Source organism: Homalodisca vitripennis, chromosome 1, assembly GCF_021130785.1.
Source record: "Homalodisca vitripennis isolate AUS2020 chromosome 1, UT_GWSS_2.1, whole genome shotgun sequence".
NCBI classification, from domain to species: domain Eukaryota; kingdom Metazoa; phylum Arthropoda; class Insecta; order Hemiptera; family Cicadellidae; genus Homalodisca; species Homalodisca vitripennis.
The window spans coordinates 72532923-72555327 of NC_060207.1; the positions used below are offsets into that span (position 1 = coordinate 72532923).

A 22405-nucleotide genomic window follows, 5' to 3' on the forward strand; every position below is an offset into this window, starting at 1 on the left:
TTGAACTAATACCGTACCATAAAATATTAAGCCATTATTAGGTTTGTTACTTACTTATGAATAGGTGTTTTATTTTATAAAATATTCCGGATCACTTTTGATGAATTGGAGCTGTAACATAAGTAAGTTAATATCTTGAGTATAGATTTTTCAAAATAGTTTATTCTTAAAATCATACATCTATTATACATCATACAATATTGGATGAATGTACACGAACAAAAAAATCAGTAAAATCGCAACGTTAACTATGGTTATCTCGTTACAGAAAACATTTACTATGTGAAATATATGAACAGGAGAAACATGCAGGTTATAATATTGAAAAATGCAATATTTTTAGTCATATGACATTTATTATTTAACATCCTGTACTATGTGATAAGCTGAAAATACGTAATATATCTGCTTACTAGAATTTTTGTGTCACAATTAATATCAATTGAGTATTTTGCAATGTCTTGCGGTGATTCGATGATCCACATGACTCTATTTATAACTTGTCATAATAGTACACAAAACATTTGGGGGTTTCTTTTGGTATTTGATGTTATTGGTGTTCGGGTAAAAATTGTCAGAGTATAGAAATACAAACATCGGGAATAGGGGAGCAGGCAAAAGGCTAACTACTCAGATGTAATTAATTTCCATAGCGGTTACAAGAATTAAAATAGTATCTTAACAAATTAATATACAATTCCTTACATCTAATCACTACACACAAGCACTATAATTGCAATAATTATCTGTAGTTATAATGATTTTTTATAAGTTCAAATATCTACATTTCAATGTATTAGAGGTGTGTTATTTTATATGATTTGAACAGTTGGAGGAATTATTCAACTGAATTATTGGTATTACAAATCATATTAGTCTGGGAAGCTAAATTTATTTTCAATTGTACAAGAGCACAACCTAGTTTTTCGTGATTTTGATAAAGGAATTATTATTTTTAGCGCCTTTATCTCGTTGGCTGTTGCTGATAAAACTATTAAGATAGTGTCATTTGTCGGTTAGTTTGAAGAAGAACTGTGTCAAACTAAAAACATATGAGTTGTGAATAAATTTACTATTTGGAATTTGTAATACATTCGATACTCTATCATTTCAACCTCCTCCAAAAATAATTTGACAAATTTATTTGTTGAGAGAACTTGCTCAATCGATTAAAAAAACGGGTTGTGTTCTTATAAAGTGAATCTCGCCTCCTGAATTATGTAACTTTGTACAAATGTAAAAGTCTCATTTAAAAAAAATATCAAACGTGTATTGTGTATATAACCAGGGTCTAGTATATATGATACTAGGCCCTGGTATATAACACCAATTTGTGTGTCTTTAACTTGGAAATAAATTTTTAGTTTGTACAGAAAAACTGCTGCACCTATAGACATTATTTTGTGCATTGTATCATTTATGACTTTGAGTTACTACTTACCTCTAACACTACTATTTTGTTAGATTTAAATATCTTAGGCTTTTTGTGATTAGTAGAATAGCATTTGGAATATATGCTGTTATAATATAAATTTGTATTTTTAAAATTGTTCTTCTTTTTATTGTTTTCTTTATTTATTTGTTTAATATTAAATATATAATTCGACCAGATTACATACAATGAGCTCAGTCAATTTACAATCCAAGTAAAAGTGTTGATTAATATATTTGCACAAGAGGAGAATGTTTGTTGGATTAGTATGGCCAACTATTTATTCTATGTCCTGACAAGTTTCTTAGCTTCAGCAATTTTCGTTGTATTCAAATTTTTAAAACTTTATGGTTAGAACATATAATAATGAATATATACAGTATATAGGCCTAATGTAAATTATATTAACTCCAATCTGACTTTCTGATGTGTTATTGTGCCACGAAATTTTTAATGTTCAGTATGCATATGCATGCACAATACAGAAAAAGTTTTGATCACTTAGTTGTAACTTGTTACTCTAAAAATGTTACTTTATTTTGTTGAGTACAAATTATCAGTGAGTTTATTCCAATTAATATGTTTATGTTAAACACGAACTGTTTGAAAGAAATATTTAGTTAACAAATTGGTTAATGTTATTTGATTTGTTAATAAATAAATACATTATACCAATCAATATTACTGAAAACTTTGCTTTAGATTCCGTTTTAATTTTCTTGTGTTGTAACGATAAACAATAATTATTTAAAGCAACAATAATTGTATTTTAAATATAGAGAAATTACTAAACACAATCTCTAATCTTCTTAAATAATTAAATACACATCTTCAATAATTAAATAAAATTATTTTTTATATATTTATAAGTATGTGGTTACAAGACTTTCTTTTAAATAATGCCAATTAAAACTCAAAACCCTTTGTAGTAAAGACAAAAGTTTGCTACAAACATAAAAACACAAAAGCCACCAGTAATACGACTGTTAACGTTAGCTATCAAGGTGCCACCGTGCTGTTGTCAACTGCCAAACTGTGTGGCTGAGTGGAATTGTGGTTAGCTTCTGCTGATCCTGCGGCTGCCAGTTTGGTCCTTGTCTCTTTCACAGCTCTGGACATCTCGGCCTGAGAGGTGGCCAACAAGCGAGAGATAGTCTCCTCCACGTGGTTAGTGGACTTGCGGAGAGATGCCTCCACTGAGGTGTATATGGCTGCCGCTTGAGTCATCACCTCCTCCGCTCGTTTAGTCAGGTTAGCTTGGAACGAATTCCCGATCTGCAAAAGCCAAGAACTTACAACAGTGGCACTCATGAAGTTCTTGTCCTTTACTTCAAAATAGATTCATATTGATCTTATCTCTCTTATTTGGCGATTTGAGCTTCGTTTATCCAAATTATGCAAGCGGATTTATTAGTAGCAACGAGCTGATTTCATCCCATTTAAAGCCAGATGTATAAGCGACCAACTTGATTTCAGCCCCATAAGAACTATATTGAACTCCAAACAATTTTACGACCTTATTTTTAGTTGTATAGTCAGAGAAGATGTATCATTTTAAATGCCATTGATTACGCATCCAAACCTTTTAGTTTTACAACATTTTTATTCAATATTTAAAATTCTTAATTTATTTTAAAACTCCATGAAAAATTTAAGGGCATACATAATTAAGTGTTTTGAATTTAAGTGTTTTAACATTGTTCTTAGGAGATAAAACGAAAAAAGGCTTTACTAATATAATTTGTATAAATCAATGTGTGTGCGGTAGCGTCACTGTAGGTTAGAATTTGGAACGTCAGCTCGGCAGACTTGGACGAGATGGTCAGTTTATAGCACTCGCTGTGCAACAAATGGAGTCTACATTGGACAGGACTACTACTGAGTAGGTTCATGTACGATAACACATACACCCTAGTGTTGTGGAGAGTGGTGTAGCTTTCGTGAGTACAAGCGATGTGAGTTATTAGCTCCTAGTTTACAATGTTAGAGAAACTTTGGCTGGTGTGTCTAAATTATTAGTTAACATAACTCATTTAACTAGGTCATGTTTAGACAAAAAATTTACGACAAACTCGAATTAATGTAACTTTCTGAAAATGTGCCGATTTTCCAGTTTTGCGTGTGAGGTGCAAATTAAATATCGAAATATGAACAATATTACTTCGAAAGAAGCGAAAATGTGGAATTTAAATACATTTTATAATCCATATTTTTCATAATCTTATTTGTTTAGAATAAAATTATGAGTGAACAACATTTATTTTTCTTGATATTCCTTGTGTTACTCAAAGTAATAAGTGTAAGTTAAAATATCGCGTATCTACTCCTTATATTTTAAAATCAATTTGCACTGGAATAAGTTTATTCCAAACTAAATATAAAAAACAGTATGCTTTTGTTTTGGCAATTAATAAAATAATGTTAGCTGACTAAACTACTTACTTGCGTTGCTTTGCCTTGGGCGTCTGCTATTCCTTTGTTGATCTCATTGTAAAGGTTGGCCAGTAACCTGCTGGCGTTGCCTTCCGCAGCGTGGGTGATGACTGTAGCATTGGTCAGGAGCTGATTTGTCAGAATCACCACCTGCGATTTGGCTTGCTGCATGATCGCGCTGGCTTTCTCGTCGAAATCTTCTTGTTGGGCTGAAGTGAAGCTCTACGTAATGACATCATGTTGTTGTTAGTTTACTTACTTTTCACCGCCAGAGGATTTTGAAAATTCATAATCATAATAGAATGTACTATCTTAGTTACATTTAACAAACTCAACATTGGAAATTAATGGAATATATGAGTGGGATCACCGAGTTCATGACAGAAGATCATGTTTGCTCGCTGACACTTCCAAATTAGCTTTCAATAATTCAACACAAGTGTCAAGTCCTAAGGTTAATGTCCAGATTCATATTTTTTCAGCATTGCCGGTGTTGCTTGGTTCCTTTACTTGAAACTCCCAGTTATCGCTATTTCCAGCAAGAAGGATCAACGTTTTGTGTATTACATTTCATACACTTTCTTGCAATAAAATTATCGCAACTATAAGGCCTACCAGAGATGTCCTGGATCGTATATTACAATGGCTTCAACATTTTTGTCATACTGTAATGTCACAAATTTTAGGAGATATATTTGACAAATGTCGAACATTTATCGGCACAATACCTAGGTTTGTGAGGACTGTGAACATGCCGAGAAAGTAAATAATCTAGAATTTATCAAAAACTGCTCTGTTTGTTTGCCAACACATTATATAATAGGTCAATGCTCTTTTGTGATCCCACTAGGACTGAAGTATGGTTCGAAAAAATCTGTCACCTTTCCTTTGCTTTCATCCCTGAGAATTATAGGTAATAAAGGCCTTAAGGTTGGAGGAATAGGAGGTTTAGCGTAGTGTGATGAGCTCGTTTGCTCCAACTAGATGCTCTTGGGTTGCGATTGTAATTACTAAATTATAGGAGAAGGGTAGCAAACACAAAAGCTTCTGGGATGAAATTGGCCAGCATGGTTTTGTCCGTCTGGTTCTTCCATAGCCTAACAAAAAGTTCATCTATATCAGTCAGTATCTGCGTAAAGTGACAAAATGATTCAAGATTTCAAAGAAAGGCAGAAATGTCCTTCCGATACCCACTTAGCCTATGGCTCAGGGGTTTCAGGTGGACATTAATAATAATCGAGCTCCAATTCAACTGTAATCGAATATCCCGGATTCACTGGATAAAGGTTAAATAATTCAACAATACTTATATCGAACTTCTGAGTTCCCTATCTTATGGTTTATTTTCGCACGAGCATCGTGATTGTCACAGCATTAAGGTCAGACAGAACTCCAGGCAGAAAACACCATCTATATTAATACAGGCCACAATGTAAGCAATGTAGTTAATGACGGACCTCTACACTTCACCAGACAGTTAGGATTATGGGATTTTAACGAAGCAACTTTCTTCCATCTACAGCTCTAATACTGTCCTTGTGAATATAGCAACCTCGGTGTCGGCTGAATATTACCGTAGAAAAGTAAAAGCTTATCTTCTTGTGTTTTCTTTTATGCTTAGAGCGTTGGACACAAGACTTCTTTCCTAACATTTTTGGATTGTAAGGTAAGCTCATCGAGAATTATATCGGTCTCCGTGAATCACCTATCCTCTGACGTTTAAGTGTGTCTATCTCTCGGCCAATTAAGTTATACAGCAATGTTGACCAATTATATTAATAAATATGAATTGAAATGCGAGTTTGTTTACTAATTTAACAGTAACCAGTGGTATTAAAATTTGGCCTTGTCTGTAAGGAAGAGTATAGCCCATATACTTGCTAAAACAGTTACATACAAGACCACGCCAAATAACAATCAGAATGATGACATGTCGTGTGGAATTACATATTCAAATCAATAAGTCACATTAAATGAATCAATAAGATCAATTAACATGAAAATAGGACAAAGGCTATGGACCTATTGCATGATGTAGAGCCCTCAGAATAGATTGCACGGAACACGTACAGATGCAGATGTGCATGTTATTACGCCTTTCAATAATATTTTGTTTCTATTAGACAATCGATTTCATAAATATACTAAAGATTGTCATTGTTTGTAAAATGGTTGTTGTGTTGTTATTGTCATTAGCTTTCATCTCCCATGTTTATGAAATTATCTGCGTATTATGCATTTCTGTATAGTACCTATAATAAATTGTGTTTATTCATGAGCATCAAAAGAGCTAAGAAATTTAACAAAAGTAATGTATTCCTTGCAAATGTCTTTTTTTCTAACACATGAATTTAACAAAATAATATTTAATTCTAATCAACACAAGAGAACTGTTTTAGAGTAAGACGCTATATACACACAGGTTTTGCTACGAGTATTTTTGTTCGTTATACTAAGATATAAACGATAAATCTTCTTCCAAAATAGCCATAACAATAAATTAGAATCATAAATTGTCGTTTGACCGATGAGCTTGTGTTAAGTTTTGAGACAATATAGTAATATGTTCCACTTTATGAAGCTACCATAATGAAAAGTTAGCCGACATAGATTGGACAATGAGGTGAATCAATATTGACCTTCCTACAGACTACTGACCTACATTATAATTGATACAGTAAACATGGCAAGTGACATACTTCAGTTGGCTTGCACGCCAGTAATATTAAATGGGAAACGAAGGCCTGTCCTTTGGTTGATAGCATACATATATTGAGGTCAAACCTTTATATTTTGATATATTTAAGTAAAATTTCCATCATCCTTCCGCTCTAACGCTTAACATAAATTGTGGTATCATTACAAGAGTAGTAAAGTTATAACTTCCATGACAGAATTAATATAGGCCTATTCGAAGGGGCCTTTCAGGGAAGTTTAAGCAATTCATTAATTTTTTGAGGAGAGGTCATTACCCTCCTGCTTGTCCTCCAAGGCCAAGGACCTGAGCAGAAATCATATCAAAGATGTTGATGAGAGTTGGAACAGAGCAAGGTTTACACTACAGATGGAAATGCTAAGGTCATAGACAAAACTTGAAACTGAGCTATCTCTGAATCTGACTCAAAATCCAATACCATAGACCGTGCAGCCACCAGGTCTCTCAGAGGACTTATATCCACTCTTGACCATCTTTATATTACTCAGTTATAAATCAGTGCATTGTACGAACATGTATTATATTACTATATTTTTTTACATTGTTATACATACTGATCTATTACGTTTAATACTATATTTTAAGTCGTGTTGTTTGTTTTAATGTTGTTTTAAACAGTTATTACTTTCTATTCAAATAATTCTATATGTTTCTTTAATACTAGAACTTGTACTTAGGTTAAGTGGAAGAGAGGAATTCATAATTCTATCTTCGTCTCTAATATCTTTCATTTGATAATTGATTGATATAATTCATTCGCCCAGTTTAATTTTTATAGAGAGTGGAACGGAAAATAATTTTGGCATATTCCGTGTGATACTGGCTGTTCAACTGTATGACAATACGTAATTCAGATTTCATTATATTTGAATAAATCATGGGACATTCCTAGGTGGTACTATCAATCTCGATAAAACTATTTGATATCAATAACAAGCATTTAAAAAAATATAACATGAAGTTGTGTCACCAATGTCCGATATTGTCATAAAAGTATTTAAATTTTTAGTGTGTTTTCTAACTAATACCTTAATATAAAAAATAAATAAAATTATGTCTAACCTTGGAAATATCCAAATAGTTTGAGATACAAATATGTTTAAGATTTATATAATGTAAATCCTAATTTTTGAATTTTGATTTATGAAAGATTGTGTTCCATGTATTCATACTCTGTATAGAATGCTTTAAAAAAATGTTTCAGTTTTCTTTAGAATAAATTTGACAGTGGTTTCTTACTAAAAGGAAGTTTGTTGTAAAATCTGATTCCTGCTTGTGGCGGATATCTAAATAATTTACTGTTACTGAGGTCTTGGGATTTTATTACCGTATATCGTCCCTAAAATTATTTACATTTAAATTTTGGATGCAATATTGTTACTAAAATATATAGACAAGGCGATGTTAGAAGCTCTAATTCTTTAAAAGCAGATTTACATGCTCTCTCATCTGTAGTTTTGTAATAATTAGTATGGAATTTTCGTAAAATAAACAATAGCTAAAATTCATTTACATTACAACATACCATACGATAAGTGAGTGAGCACAATGGGCCAATTTTAATACGGTTATTGAAAAATACTTAGTTATATTCCTCAATACATATATGCAATATATTTTCCTGAAAATTTTACAACTAGAAAATGTTACAAAACTATATTTTGCTATATTAGATTTCAAATTAATATTAGAGACAAATTGTGCTCATGATTTTAAGTTCATACACGTTTTGTTTTAAATAATTCAACGATTATTCACTAAAGCAAAACGTTATCTGCATATTGAATTAAATTTCTAAATATTAAGGATGTATTACAAATATTTACATACATCAGAAATAATATTGGGCTAATAATCCATCCCTGAGGGACGCCTAATTCTAATTTCATTGTAAGTGACAACTCTCCAGGAATTTCTACTTGTTGTATTCCGTGGGCTAGGTATGAATTTAGACACTTCTTAGCTTATACCATAGTTTTGAAGAATGGTCGACAGGATCTGATGAATTACACAATCAAGCGCTTTGGATATACCTAGGAAGATGTCAGTTGTAGGTTGGTTCTTTCCTTAATACTTTAACTTTTAATTCCATTACGAGGGATAAAGTCTAAACTTTGTTAATTTTTTTTGTTAAACCACTTGATAAAAGTGGCGATGGCTAGGAGATGATGATGCTCAGAATGGACCATGAGCATTTTTTAAGACAAGGCTGGCCTTAAAGGGAAAATGGAACCAAAAAGATTATAAAGGAGGAAAAGTATGCGGCTTTCGACCATGCAACTGGGGTCTTCTTAAACCCCTCAACAGATATAACAGCACGTACATGGATTTTTGTTGATTTTAACTCCATTAACTGGTATGAAAGGTAAATTCATGCTGGATATTCAATTAAGCATACTTTCTCGAATCAAGTCTTTTCGGAGATACAAAAGCAATTTTTCTGGTTTGCGGAGATACAATGTTGCAGATGAGACACCATTACGTAGTCTCCAATTGTCCTCTAAATAACAAGTTACTTCCCAAAGTCGGGTGCTTTAAGGTGCAGAAAGCTTTCAATAATAGACCGGGTAATCAGTAGAAAATCGATACTAGACTTAGAGGGTATTTACAGATTGGCTGGAATAGTGGCTGGGTAAGTCTGATAATCAGAATACAGGTAATGAACCTATATTATACGTGTTCATTCACACCAGCAAGCGCTGCCTGCCTCAGTGGCTGGAGGCCGTAAAACATAACATCTTATGGAATATGACCGAAATCTACCTTAAGGTCATTGTAAGTCCAGGTTGTTAAATTCTTATGGCGATTGGAAATGAAAAAATTACAATAAACCTTGTGTAATGGACTCGCTGTAATGTGGCTGGGCGTAATAACGTTCTCGCTCATAACAGTGTGAACACTGTCACTAAACACTAGTATAGTATGGACACAGTGCACTTAACTGCAATATATTTCTATCCCATCAGGTAAATACCTACAGTATTTAGTAATTGAATCTAGCAAACAACTTTCTTATCTACCAATAAAGTGATGATCTTACTTTAATCTCTGTAATCTGTTAGTATTAATTTTATTGAAACTTAGTCTAAAGTAATTTTAATCAACAAATAGTCATTCTACTTATTAATTAAGTTTTATTTTTTTATCTTCAGCCCGAAACAGGTAATTTCGAGACTTACATAACGAATGGAATTACCAATTAGGTGGTATTGTTCGTTTTGGGTTGATTCTTTAGACGCAAGTGTTAAATCGGTGGCGAAGTAAAAAGTCAACATTTTAATCCTATTTATTCAAGATGGTAAAATCCGTAGATAAATAAAACATCATAATGTGAATATTTTAAATTAGATTATTAATGGATATCTTCTTTACAAGGAGGGGGGCTGACATTAATTATTCTGCCAATTTCCGTGCAGACCATGGCGAGAGAAAATGAAAAAAAAAAACTACCCCAACCATGTCTGAGGTATGCGGTTATTTAGATAGATCAATCTCTGTATCATATTATGTCCCACTGATTCATGAAATATATTCCACATGTACTACAACTTAGGTTCCACCTAAAATGATTAAGGGAAGTAAAACGTTTGCTAGTAATACTGTGTTAAATCACATCCAGTAAACTGCATCTCAGTATCCTGTTCCACTTCGTTACTCCTCGTCGTATTTTTAAGGCCTTCTACTTGTATAAATAGGAAAGGTTGCCATAGTATCTCTAAAGTAAACTATTTAATACTATTTTTAAAATTTTAATTTTTTCCTCTCTCCTGTCTCACTGCTCTAGGATATCTTTCGCGTCGACTACAACTGGGACATCATTCAGAACACGACCATCAACAGTGTGGTTTCCTAGTATCCGTCAATTACGTGATTGTCATTGAAAATAACCTCTCTGGTAGCTATCCCATCTGGTAGCTCTATGTCATTATTATTATATTCTTTAACATTTTTATAATTATGTTTCTCTATAATTTATATAAAATAAAAAGAATTAAGACAGTGACCACTCAACCACCCTTACAGTTAACGATACATGTTTAAGAAAATATTACAAATTTTGATCATATATAATCGACGTAAGTATTATTGTTTTAACTAGGGTGTGATCATTGGAATAATAGTACCACATGGAGAATACCTGGTGTAAACAAAGTAGAACTGTTAAAGCCACCGCCACTGTCAGCATGATGTCACCAACACAAGCTGTTCTTGGTCACTGTTGAATTGATCCTCCGTGACACGCCATGTTCTAAATAAATGTCATCCGATTTGACACAGGCTTTATCGCTGCACTGATCTAACCACTGCCTTTCACGTACCCAATAGGCGACCTGTCAGTTTCAACGATTTTTAAGGTACACAATCATTTTTCTGACGATTAGAAAGTAATTAGTCTCGAAACGAAGTTTTATCATAATTGCGAAAAGTGGTGTGCAAACACTTATTTTGTGAAAGTGCCATCTATATCATGTCCTCTATGTTTAATTCCGCAGCAAATAGTAATTTCATGGATAAAAATATACGTTCCTTTGCATTTCTTTACCTAGGGTAATGTGGTTTGAGGAAAGGGTAAAATTATGATATGCTTATCTTATGATTTTCAGCAGCCTAATAAAATACCATGACTGGGAAAAATGTCAATACAAATCTAATATTTGGTTGAGATCCACTTAGTGCAGCGTCTGAAATCTAACGCTGTCTCAGACTTTTTTCTTGTAAAGTAGTCATGCTCATCTGAAGAAGTCCAAAAAGAGTCAGTGACGAAGAAGTTCAAAATTAACTCCTTACATCGTTTCAACATCAGAGACACCCAGACTACAAGATATATTATTGTAATCTAGTGAAGAGGTATTCTCATTGTCTCATCAGGTGCACAATTTCCTCTTCACTTATATTACACTATACTTTGTAGTCTGGGTATCTTTGATGTCGAAAAGGAAAGAAAATATGACAGCAATCGTAGTCACTTTATATTTGAAGTAGCAGCCACGTTGTTGGATGAGGGGAAATGCACATTCGGCGTTTATTTGCCCTTTAACAAACATTACTGACTGCAATTTTCAACATATAACAAATCCAACTCAGCCCAAGCTCTTCCAAAATGTAAGCTAATTGTCTGAAACGAATTTCCCATGGCTTCGAAGAAGCTTTGAAGAGGACTCTCCCAGAAGCACGTAGCTGCAAGTCAATTATTGGGGGGGATGACTGTTGCTGACTGGCGATTTCAGACAAACACTGCCTGTAGTACCCAGGGGAACTTAAGTCATCCCTATGATATTGAGATTGCTTGGCCCATTGTTACAGTTTTATCTTTGCACGTAAACACAAAAGTACACCTTAATTGTGTCTTAATAAAATTATAAATTCTCACACATACTTTTAGACATAGGAGATCGGTAGTTACAGATGTTTTGAGGATGGCAATGTAAATAACTCCGAAGTCTTTGTGAGGTTGTTCAAGTCCTAAAGACAGAAAAGATTAGTCTGGAAATACACAAGTTGAATCCTAAAGAAACATCTTAGCTTAGATATCAACAAGCTAAGACATCAACGTACATTCTTTTATTGGAGCAACTCCCCAACTGGGGTTATAAAGTACCAATCTGTCTGTAATGTTTCTACAATAATATCTTAACCCGCCATGAGTTTCACCTCGCAACCTCAGTCTGAAAGCTAGATCTCTAATAAGGTTCCAGCGGAATTCCTCCTAAGCTATGCAATGACACAAAAGCTTCAAATTAAAGCCTTGCACCGAAATATCATAGAGTCTATTATATTTACTGGCTGAGGACAGGTGAACCAGTCTTTATACTCCGTGTAGCACTGATTCCTTCAAATGATCGTTTTCAATGTAGAAGACTGTAGATCTCAATCAAACTCTGTTTTTATATGATAGTGAATAAAGCTAGGGACAATCGTTAAAAATAGCTGGGGTAGATTTAAAAAGTCCATGTTTCTCCGACGGCAGCTGTATGTGGCTTGCTTTCGAGTAAGCTCTCCTGACGTCTGGCGATTCTGCAACGCGAGGGTCGTACAAAAACTTTTGTGTACCGAGAAGTTTTAAGACGATAATATTGAAATTTGGCTCATAACAAACTTAGTGAATCAAGTTGGCGTTTTGCTCCCGTATAAATGCACGGGTATTCAATTAGTGTGTATATAAATGACAACTTTAGGATTAATATTCTACAGTACATTTTCTAAAAAAAAAATTGACGCCGGCGTTAAAAGTTGTGCAGCAACGGCTTTGAATAACTTTTATTTTCCCCAAAATAAAAATTATATTTGACTCAGTCTTTGGTTTTGTTGACTAATAGTAATTATATTCGTAATTCTATGACTAATGGTTTCAATTTTAAAGTAGGTTTATCTTTATTTAAAAGTATTATATTATATTCAGTTGTATCATTACACGTACGGCAGTAGTTATGCTTCGGAGAATGTTTTATAATCGCTAAGGCTTTTCAGAAAATATATACTATCCTTTGCTGATGCATTTAAGAAAAGACTTCACGCAGAACACACTTTATTCGTCGTCGCGTGTAGGTTTTATTGCAGCATTTTAGGTAGTTACTAAAACGTGTGTGTGATTATTCTTTAAACAATGTAGGGGAACGCCGAAATATATTAGTTAACGACAACCTGTTAAAACGTCAGCATTTTGTCACGACCACGTATTTCATCTCCAGGCACGCCAAACGTGTTCAAGCTGTCAAGCCGTAGTGTTGTTAGAATCGCTTCTTCATGCCTAAATTGGCAGGTTTTGCGTCATGGACCATGTACGCTGCCCTCGCTATCGCTATTATTTTTTGCAATTGGATTAAAAAGTAAGTTTGATTTATAAATGATTTTATTTTAAGACATTAATCCTTTGGTTAACACGACTTTTCCTATGCCATTATTCTATCTACTTTATTTAAAAATTTTAAAATACATTATGGTGCCAAAAGGTTTCATTGAGATTGTGCGAATGATATAAATATTTAATGTTTATCAGTGTCAGAATGACGTCTATCAAATGAACAATATGCTTACGAGACATAAGGAACAAGGGATCTGTTCTTCCAACTGTCTTTTGAATATTTTCTTATTGAAGATTAGGATAGGATGTCTCAATGTGAATTATTACAGCATACATTATAGCTCTATTAACTTGGCTGATTAGTAGCATCGCATGGTTATATATTTTGTTTTTAAAGTTTTTCTACGTTTTGCAAAATTTGGCCTTTCAGTCACACTTTTGGTTGCCCTTTCTTTTTAAAATTTTAAAGATTAGATCCCTAGTCCGTTATGTTAATTTATAAGACGTTTGATTCGTTATATATTTTCATTAAAACTATTACACTTTTCATCATAAATAAATGTATGTACGTTTTTTTATAATTTTGCGAATTTGTTTTTATTTCTATTCTCTAACATTGTTTATGCTGTGTAAATCCTTAACATTTATTTTGTAACAAAATGTTGTGCCATAATTTTTTGACATCTCATGTTAATTTTATATTTACTCTTAAGGGAAAGTTTTTTATACAAGATATCTTTATTGTTTGGAACAATTATACAATTGCAGTCATCAAAATTAGTAGTTTAAATTGCAATAATAAAAATTTAGAGCTAGAAAACAGAATTATTTTTTAATATTTACTGCACACAAGAAATATGTTATTTTAATATCAATAAACTTAAATTATATAACAGTAATATATGTATATTAATGTTATATACAGGGTGTCAATTAAGTCTGGAACCTCTTATTTAATTTTTAAACCACAATTTTAAAAAATACCAAAGTTCACACGTGCTTACTGGTGATAGTAACGCACATATCTGCCCAATTACCGACCAGACCCCTTGGGGACCCTTTGGGGGACGGTCCACAAGGAGTCAGACAAAATTCTTAAATAGCAGCATAGGTCAAGTTTGGTATCAAATTAAAGGTCTTACTTAGCAGAGTACAATGCCGCAAACCGGACTTCAAAAGGTGGATTCATTCAGTAGTTATAGCTATTTGAATTTTAAAACAATTGAACAATGTAAATTATTAAGTATTACAAGTAAACACCAATTTTTAAGTACCTGTGATCAAAGTAAGTGTTCAAAATGTTTCCCTCCCATCATTTGGCAGATATGTGTACTTAAGGTACTTAAAAATTGCCGGTTTGCGGCATTGTACTCTGCTAAGTAAGACCTTTAATTTGATACCAAACTTGACCTATGCTGCTATTTAAGAATTTTGTCTGACTCCTTGTGGACCGTCCCCCAAAGGGATTATCTGGTCGGTAATTGGGCAGATATGTGCGTTACTATCACCAGTAAGCACGTGTGAACTTTGGTATTTTTTAAATTGTGGTTTAAAAATTAAATAAGGGGTTCCAGACTTAATTGACACCCTGTATAATTACTGTAGTATATAACGTTATATATATATATATATATATATATATATATATATATATATATATATATATATATATACTAGCTGTTACCCACGGCTTCCCACGCAAATCTTAAGAACCGAAGTCCTTATATCACTTAGTAAAAGCAATTAATGCGCGATTGGCTGCGGGTAACAGCTAGTTCATCAATAAATTCCTAGTATTTTATAACGAAAACTCTTGATTTTCACCCACGGCTTCGCACACGATTTCCTACAGAAAAATTGGGACATAGGAGGCATATTTCTTTTGAATGTCGTTATTACCTTTCTGAGATAAATGATAGTCACTGAAAGATACTCCAAGCTCATGATCTATTTAAGATTTAAATTTTAAAACAGTCTCAATATGCACCTGTGAAATAACTGGAAATTTTCTCCAATATTCCATGATTTTTGTATACAATTGAACTATATTAGACCATCGTGGACAGAAGTCAAAAAGTCGGAATTCATTAGCGCACATACAATGTAATAAATGATGGCGCTCAATGTAGTTTTGAAACGAAAATAGGCATATTTTAGGTACATATTATTACAGTCTAATGATTATGAGCTTCAGATGTTTTAAAGCGAAATTGCGTATGGTTTTTATTTTAGGCTTTGTGCGTGTATCACTTCTGGATCGAATTAGTTATATCTCCGATGCCATGATTGAGCTTGCTTTGTTGTCTCGATCGAGAGAATATGTACGCACGGAGTTTTGAGAACCATACTTCTGTCAAAAAAAAAAAAACAACTAAGGTTGGTTTTATAACATTCTTTATATTTGTTGCCAACGTAAGATAGTAATTTTGATATCTGCATTGTTCTTCTGATCAAGCATAAACATGGTTTATATTAGATAAATATTGCAGTTAAAGGTGAATTTTTATGTAAAATTTGAACTGTATTATCTGGATGGCAAAGTCTATGTTTAACAGTGATTGCAGAAACAGTTGAAACAAAATTTGTTGTTTCTCTTAAGCTTACTCTATGCTTTCAAACTATAGGTGTAAAGAAATTTAAAAATAGTAATTAAATGATATAAACATATATTTCTTTTGTCGCATTATATATGTTTACAAAGAACAGCTGATTAAATTTGAACAGGCTCTTTCACTTAATAACATATGTTTGCTGCAATGCATTTCTTACGGGTATTTCTGTAACTTTTAGAGACCAGTGGGGCGGAATCCTGAATTGGGAACGGGATAAAAAGTATCCTATGTCCTTTTCCTAGTTCTTAGCTACCTCCCTACCAATTTGCAGCCAAATCGGTTCAGCCGTTCTTGAGTTATAAATAGTGTAACTAACACGACTTTCTTTTATATATATTGATATACATTAAATTTGTATAAGTGGCAATAGCCTTATTTAATTTCAATAAACATTGAATCGCAAAAAGTACTTGCTCCGCCGGGACTCGAACCCGGATCTCTTACTACCCGGGTAAATGTGCTACCATTACAGCACAGAGCCCTCACTTTTTACAATTCAATTATTTTGTATTTGGTCGTATCTGTCACATATGCGTTTAAATAACCAAACTAACATATGATCGGAATCCCAAATACCTGTCAAATGACTTTTATTTACATTAAATTTGTGTAAGTGGCAATAGCCTTATTTAATTTCAATAAACATCGAATCGCAAAAAGTACTTGCTTCGCCAAAATTAGTTAACAGTTATAACATTGACTATCATAAAAAAAATAAATAATAACAATAGAGAAAATGTGAGAAAATTAAACATAAAAAATTTAATATTGCAGTCAAGTCGCTATTGATAAGTGCCGTTGCCAAAAACTGGTTTTCAATCGTTCCAGCGGCCCAAACTCATCAACTGAGTAGATGCCTTAGTGCTCTTTCACACGATCCGGCGCGCGCCGTGCGGCGCGAGCCTGATGCGGCGTTGGGCTATGGGAGTAGATGAGTCTTTCCACACGACATCAGGCGCTCGCCGCACGGCGCAGACGCCGCGCGGCGCACAAATTCCCGCCGGACTCCCCTACGCCGGACACGCGGCGTCCACGCCGGACTACTCTGCGAAGGGCTATTGTATCATATTGGGGGTTTCACACGGTCCGGCGCGCGCCGCACGGCCCAACCTCTAGTCTTGGGTTTGCCACTGGAGAGTGAAGACGTACGTATACTTCGGTATTGTTTTTGTTCAAGTGTTTTGTTTTGTTTTTTTTTTGTTTTAAGTAAAAATGAGTGAAACACAAGAGGTAGTGGCAGTCGAGCCAGTGGAACCAGCCAGGTCCCTACTTCGCAATACCAGCAAGTCCACTACCCATATCCCGGGAGTCAGCCTCAAAACGTGTATTGTCCTCAACAACAACTGCAGTTTGCTCCTAAATTTTCAAACCAGACCTACATCAACCCATACATTCGTCCGATTCTCCCACATACCTCAACCAGCAGTGAACAGTACTATCCAATGAACCAACAAACCAGTCAAGAAGCAAGCAACCAGCAGCCAACGCCACCATCACGGACACAAACCCCGCATCGTGCTACAGTTACTCCAGCATCAAGTGTCTTGTCCTTGGATTTCGAAAGAGATTCAAATGATTTAAATATTTGATAAAAGTAAATTAACATTTCAATAGTTGAGCATGTACTGAACAGTCAAAACATGGGAGCGCCGCACGGCACGCGCCGGACGAAACCGACCTCGTGTGAAAACATTCAGCTTCCCAGGCGAGCGCCGCGCGGCGTGCGCCGGATCGTGTGAAAGAGCTCTTAGACACCAATAAGCTTTCAGACCAGCTTAGAACTGGCTGATTTTTATGGAATTTTTAATACCTTGATAAATCTGACCAGCCTGCGATGGCAGCTTTTCAAAGGTTACCGTTCTGTGCGTTGTGTGTTTGTGGGTACCGTTGTGTGTGTGTGTGTGTGTGTGTGTGGAACGCGACTTAAGATATTTAAGGTCAAAGGTCACGAAAATCAGTTTTTTTTGCAAATATCTCGTTTCCCTTAAGCTAAATGACTTTGAAGGTACTTAGAGAAATCGTAGAACGGAAAATTATCTTCAACTTTTGTCTGAAATAATTTTATGTACGTTCAACCCTTTTTGAGATACAGCGCAAAGAGTAGGGGACCGCTTACCTGTATATACGATAATGCGAGGTCAGCCAATAGAATACAATAAATAAATGAGTTATATTGTAAGGGTAATATGGAGACTCCACCTTTTTAGGTATAGACGAATATCTTAAGTCGCGTACACGTGATTATATGAGACTTTTGAGGTAAGTTTTATTCCATCAAAATAAAGACGTATGCAAATTTTTAGCTTATTATCTTTCATTCCGAGGTTGCATCCTTATTTTGCCTTATTTTACTGAGTTAAATTGCATAATAAAGGTGTAGGTAAATGATTCCTTAATAGGCCATTCTTAATATTTCAACTGAGTAATATTTAGCAAGGTTATGCGAGGCGTAAAGACCCGACTGGTCTTTACGCAGTCTGCAGACCAACTGCAGACTTGGTCAATCTGGTAGTTCCAGATAACACCCCGATCGAGGATCAGTTCTACGAACTTTGTGGATTATGTTTCCTTCAGGATGATCTCACCTATCATCACCGCGGGCCGAATAATAATCTCTCTTTGTTGTAAAAAATTAATGTAAGTAGATTTTTTGAACTATTTATTCCAAGATTCGTTTCAGAAAAGCCCTGAATGGAAATCCACGAAAGTTTTAACTTCAAGTTCAGTCTTTGCTTTTGCTTGAAAACATAGGCTCGTCTCATCTGCATACTGACTCATCTTTCAATTCTGAATCAATGACTTCATGTTATTTACCTACAATAAAAACAAAATAAGTCCATGAATTGATCCCTGGAGGACTCTATGGGTAATTTGTACTTTATATAGATATAGCATCCGCAATCTGTACACACTGGCTTCTTCCCTTAAAGGTAAGACGTTATCCATCGGTGCGACAAATCGCAGATGTCATAGTACGCCTATAACTGGTGCAGAAATATTTCGTTATGCACACAGTCAAATCCCTTAGAAAGGTCGAGAACTACGCTGATCACATTCTCGCGCCTCTCCAGACCATCGATAACACTGTTTCGACGAGATTTGTTATGGCATTAATCGTTGAATTATTCTAGTGAAATCGGAACTGTTCACAGCTCAAAAAATCAAACCCGTCCAGAAAATGTATAAATGTTTCAAGTAATAGTTTCTCATATACTAAAAACTGTCAAATTGGTATTGGACGATAGTTAATAATTTTGGACGGATCGTCCTCCCTGAAAACAGGTATAACTTTACCTGTTTTCAAGAAAGATGGAAAATTTTAATTTAGTGATTTATAAGTTTTTAAGTGGTGCTAATATATGTCTGTAGCAGCGTTTCAGCAACCACACAGACATGCCAATAATATCCATATATGCCATGTAATATAACCTTTTTTTCTTACATGAATGACCCTGGCCACTGATTGTTTATCACAATAATAAGGTATGGTAAAATACAAAATATATGATTTGTTGATGGTAATGTTTTCTGTCTATTTCAAGTACCCTATGTTGTAAAATGTTATAGTTTTATTCTATATGTTTTTATAAGTACTTTTATTTCTTTCCGAATTTTCTATGCCTTTTACAATTTTAGTTCTTAAAATTCTTAAAATTTATTATTTGCTCTGAATGGAATTGGAGGAAATTTTATAAGGAAAAAAAGAAATTAGGTAAAAATTGATATTGTAGGAAATAAATAGTTTCTGTAGTTCTTGAACTAATTACTTTTATACATGTTTTTTATCATCATTATACAATTCCAAATATATTCATTCCTAGAAAATGGTTGTTTTTTTTAGTGCTTAAATCCACATTTTTCGTAAATTAGGTGAGCTCTAAAGTAATCAATAATAACTAATTGTGTTAATGATAATTAGTACCTTTTATCACTTGATCTCTATGCATTCATACTATAATTTCACTTGCAGGTCAGAATCTGCTGGGACAAAATGCTACAGTGGATCTTCTGCAATGGATAACAAAGTATGTGATTTGCCAATGACTTGGTATTCTGATGGAAACACATGTTCTTGGGTTCACTATCTCTGTACTGTTAATTCATCAGACTTTGCTGAACAGACTATTAATGCACTTAATTATGACTTACAACTCGCCGAAATTGATCTTGCAAATCCTAAGCACTATCCTACTCAGTACAACCCAACTAATGGTGAGATATTCGATTTCATAGTAGTAGGTGCTGGATCTGCTGGAACTGTACTTGCCAACAGATTGACCGAGGTCAGTGATTGGAAAGTGTTATTACTTGAGGCAGGAGGAAACCCAACCAAAGCCACGGAAGTCCCACTTTATGTCAACTCTCTGCAGACTCCTGACTTGGACTGGATGTACAAAACATATCCTAGCCCTTACAATTGTCTGGGGATGGTCAACAAAAGTTGTAAATGGGCAAGGGGAAAGGTCTTGGGAGGGAGTAGCACCATTAATCACATGATGTACGTTCGGGGGAACCACAGAGATTATGATAATTGGGCAGAAAATGGGAATGACGGTTGGAGCTATCAAGATGTTCTTCCTTACTTTAAGAAGTCTGAGGACATGAGGTCTGTAGAAATCTTAGCAACAGAAGATGCAGGAGTGTATCATGGAACTGGAGGCTATTTGAAGGTGGAGTCCTGGAATACACCAGAAGTAGATATTTTAATGGAGACCTTTGGAAAAGGAATGGAAGAAGTAGGTTACTCATTTAATACTGATTACAATGGACAGCATCAGACAGGGTTTACCAAAACCCAAGGGACTATCTTGGATGGAAGGCGCTGCAACACGGCTAAGGCTTTTCTATCTTCCATCAAGGACAGGCCAAATCTTAAAGTGTCAAAATATTCTTTGGCAACCAAAATATTAATTGATAAAAATCTGTCCCGAGCATATGGTGTGCACTTTATCAATCATAAAGGTGAAAGTATTGAAGTGTATGCAAAAAAAGAAGTTATACTATCAGCAGGTGCCATTAATTCACCTAAACTTCTCATGCTCTCTGGTATTGGACCAGCTCAGCACCTAGAAGAGTTAGGAATTCCAATAATAAAAAACTTATCTGTTGGGGAAAATCTTCAAGATCATGTTTTTATGACAGGCATTCCATTGACCGTTGATTATGACCTTCCATCGTTTTCACAGGTTAAAAGTATGTTTGACTTTTTAATGAACAGCACTAGTCGGCTGTCATCCTTGTCCACAATTCCATATGTAACATTCATTAACACCTTGACAGGAGTTGACCCACCTGACTTTCAACTCATCAATGTTGGATTTGGCAAAAACGACTCAATAGATTTGCAGGGACTTTTGGCATTATTTAATCATCAAGACTACATAGTGAATGAATTCATCAAGATAATAGAAAATTCTTTTACATTTGTTTTGCTTCCTACTCTTATTACTCCACAAAGTAGAGGACGAATTCTTCTTCAGGACTCAGACCCAGAAGTGGATCCAATAATTATTCCAGGGTATTTCTCAGACAAAAGTGACATCGAGGCATTCTTAAGAATTTATGATTTTTTGTCACTTTTCACGCAGACTGATGCTATGAAGAATATTAATGCCACTCTACATGAGATTCGAATCTCAGCATGTGAAATATATACGTTTTCTTCATCAGAATACCGAGAATGCGCCCTGAGACATTTGACAGCGTCAGCTTATCATTATGCAGGCACCTGCAAGATGGGCCCCTCCTCAGATTACACAGCTGTGGTAAACCCTGACCTCAAAGTTCATGGCATTCAGGGGTTAAGAGTAATTGATGCTTCAATAATGCCCACTGTTGTAAGAGGAAACACAAATGCTGTTTGTGTCATGATTGCTGAAAAAGCATCAGATCTTGTTAAGAACACATGGCTAACTGAAGAATAAAAGGATCCATTGTAAGTGTGTTTTATTATTGGAATTTAACAGCAAATTATTTTAAGCTGATTGCAACCATTGAATACTGTGAATTCATACGTTAATCAAGAAAATATGTAAAAATAAGTATATATGAATTGATTCATGCCAGTTTAAAATTATTGCTCATGTAAAATAAATAAAAATTGTTTATTTATCTTCAAAATAAATTGTTTATTTAAAAATGCTCCTGTATTTTTTATTGAGTTCAAAGTCAAATGCACATTACAAAAGGTTTTCATATATGATAGTATCAATAAATTGAAGTTTTATTGATCCTTAATTTAATACAAGAACAGTCTTAATGGTTTGTTTCCAATATGTAAGTTGATAGGATAAAACTTAGGATTTTAATTTTATATTATTTAAAAACTGAAATAGATACAAAAGTGATATTCATTTCTGTTTTCCAGGTAAACTTTTTTTAGAATATTTAGAAAAGGAGGGAGTTTATTA

At 34.2% G+C, this 22405-nt stretch overlaps 2 protein-coding genes across 2 annotated transcripts; one reads left to right on the top strand and one right to left on the bottom strand.

Moving 5' to 3' along the window:
• Nucleotides 1-2311: 2311 nt before the first annotated feature.
• Nucleotides 2312-10804, bottom strand: LOC124372820. The gene is made up of 3 exons (XM_046831248.1): nucleotides 10720-10804; nucleotides 3875-4087; nucleotides 2312-2707 (listed from the first exon to the last, which is right to left on the bottom strand). The coding sequence occupies exons 1-3, from the start codon at nucleotides 10765-10767 to the stop codon at nucleotides 2432-2434; spliced, it is 537 nt and encodes a 178-aa protein (XP_046687204.1). The 5' UTR covers nucleotides 10768-10804; the 3' UTR covers nucleotides 2312-2431.
• Nucleotides 10805-13265: 2461 nt separating this feature from the next.
• On the top strand, nucleotides 13266-22130 carry LOC124364467 (glucose dehydrogenase [FAD, quinone]-like). Its single transcript, XM_046819983.1, has 2 exons — nucleotides 13266-13408; nucleotides 19966-22130. Exons 1-2 carry the CDS (start codon nucleotides 13326-13328, stop codon nucleotides 21917-21919), a joined length of 2037 nt encoding a protein of 678 aa, XP_046675939.1. The 5' UTR covers nucleotides 13266-13325; the 3' UTR covers nucleotides 21920-22130.
• Nucleotides 22131-22405: the final 275 nt, after the last annotated feature.

What these genes read in the sequence shown, in the direction of transcription:
- LOC124372820 (XM_046831248.1), bottom strand. Translation starts at nt 10,767, where the DNA reads ATGCTGACAGTGGCGGTGGCTTTAACAGTTCTACTTTGTTTACACCAG. An exon ending in TTCTACTTTGTTTACACCAG is followed by an intron (nt 4,088 to 10,719) that starts GTATTCTCCATG and finishes GTCATTACGTAG; the next exon opens with AGCTTCACTTCAGCCCAACA. An exon ending in CCCAAGGCAAAGCAACGCAA is followed by an intron (nt 2,708 to 3,874) that starts GTAAGTAGTTTA and finishes TGGCTTTTGCAG; the next exon opens with ATCGGGAATTCGTTCCAAGC.
- LOC124364467 (XM_046819983.1), top strand. Translation starts at nt 13,326, where the DNA reads ATGCCTAAATTGGCAGGTTTTGCGTCATGGACCATGTACGCTGCCCTC. An exon ending in TTTTGCAATTGGATTAAAAA is followed by an intron (nt 13,409 to 19,965) that starts GTAAGTTTGATT and finishes TTTCACTTGCAG; the next exon opens with GTCAGAATCTGCTGGGACAA.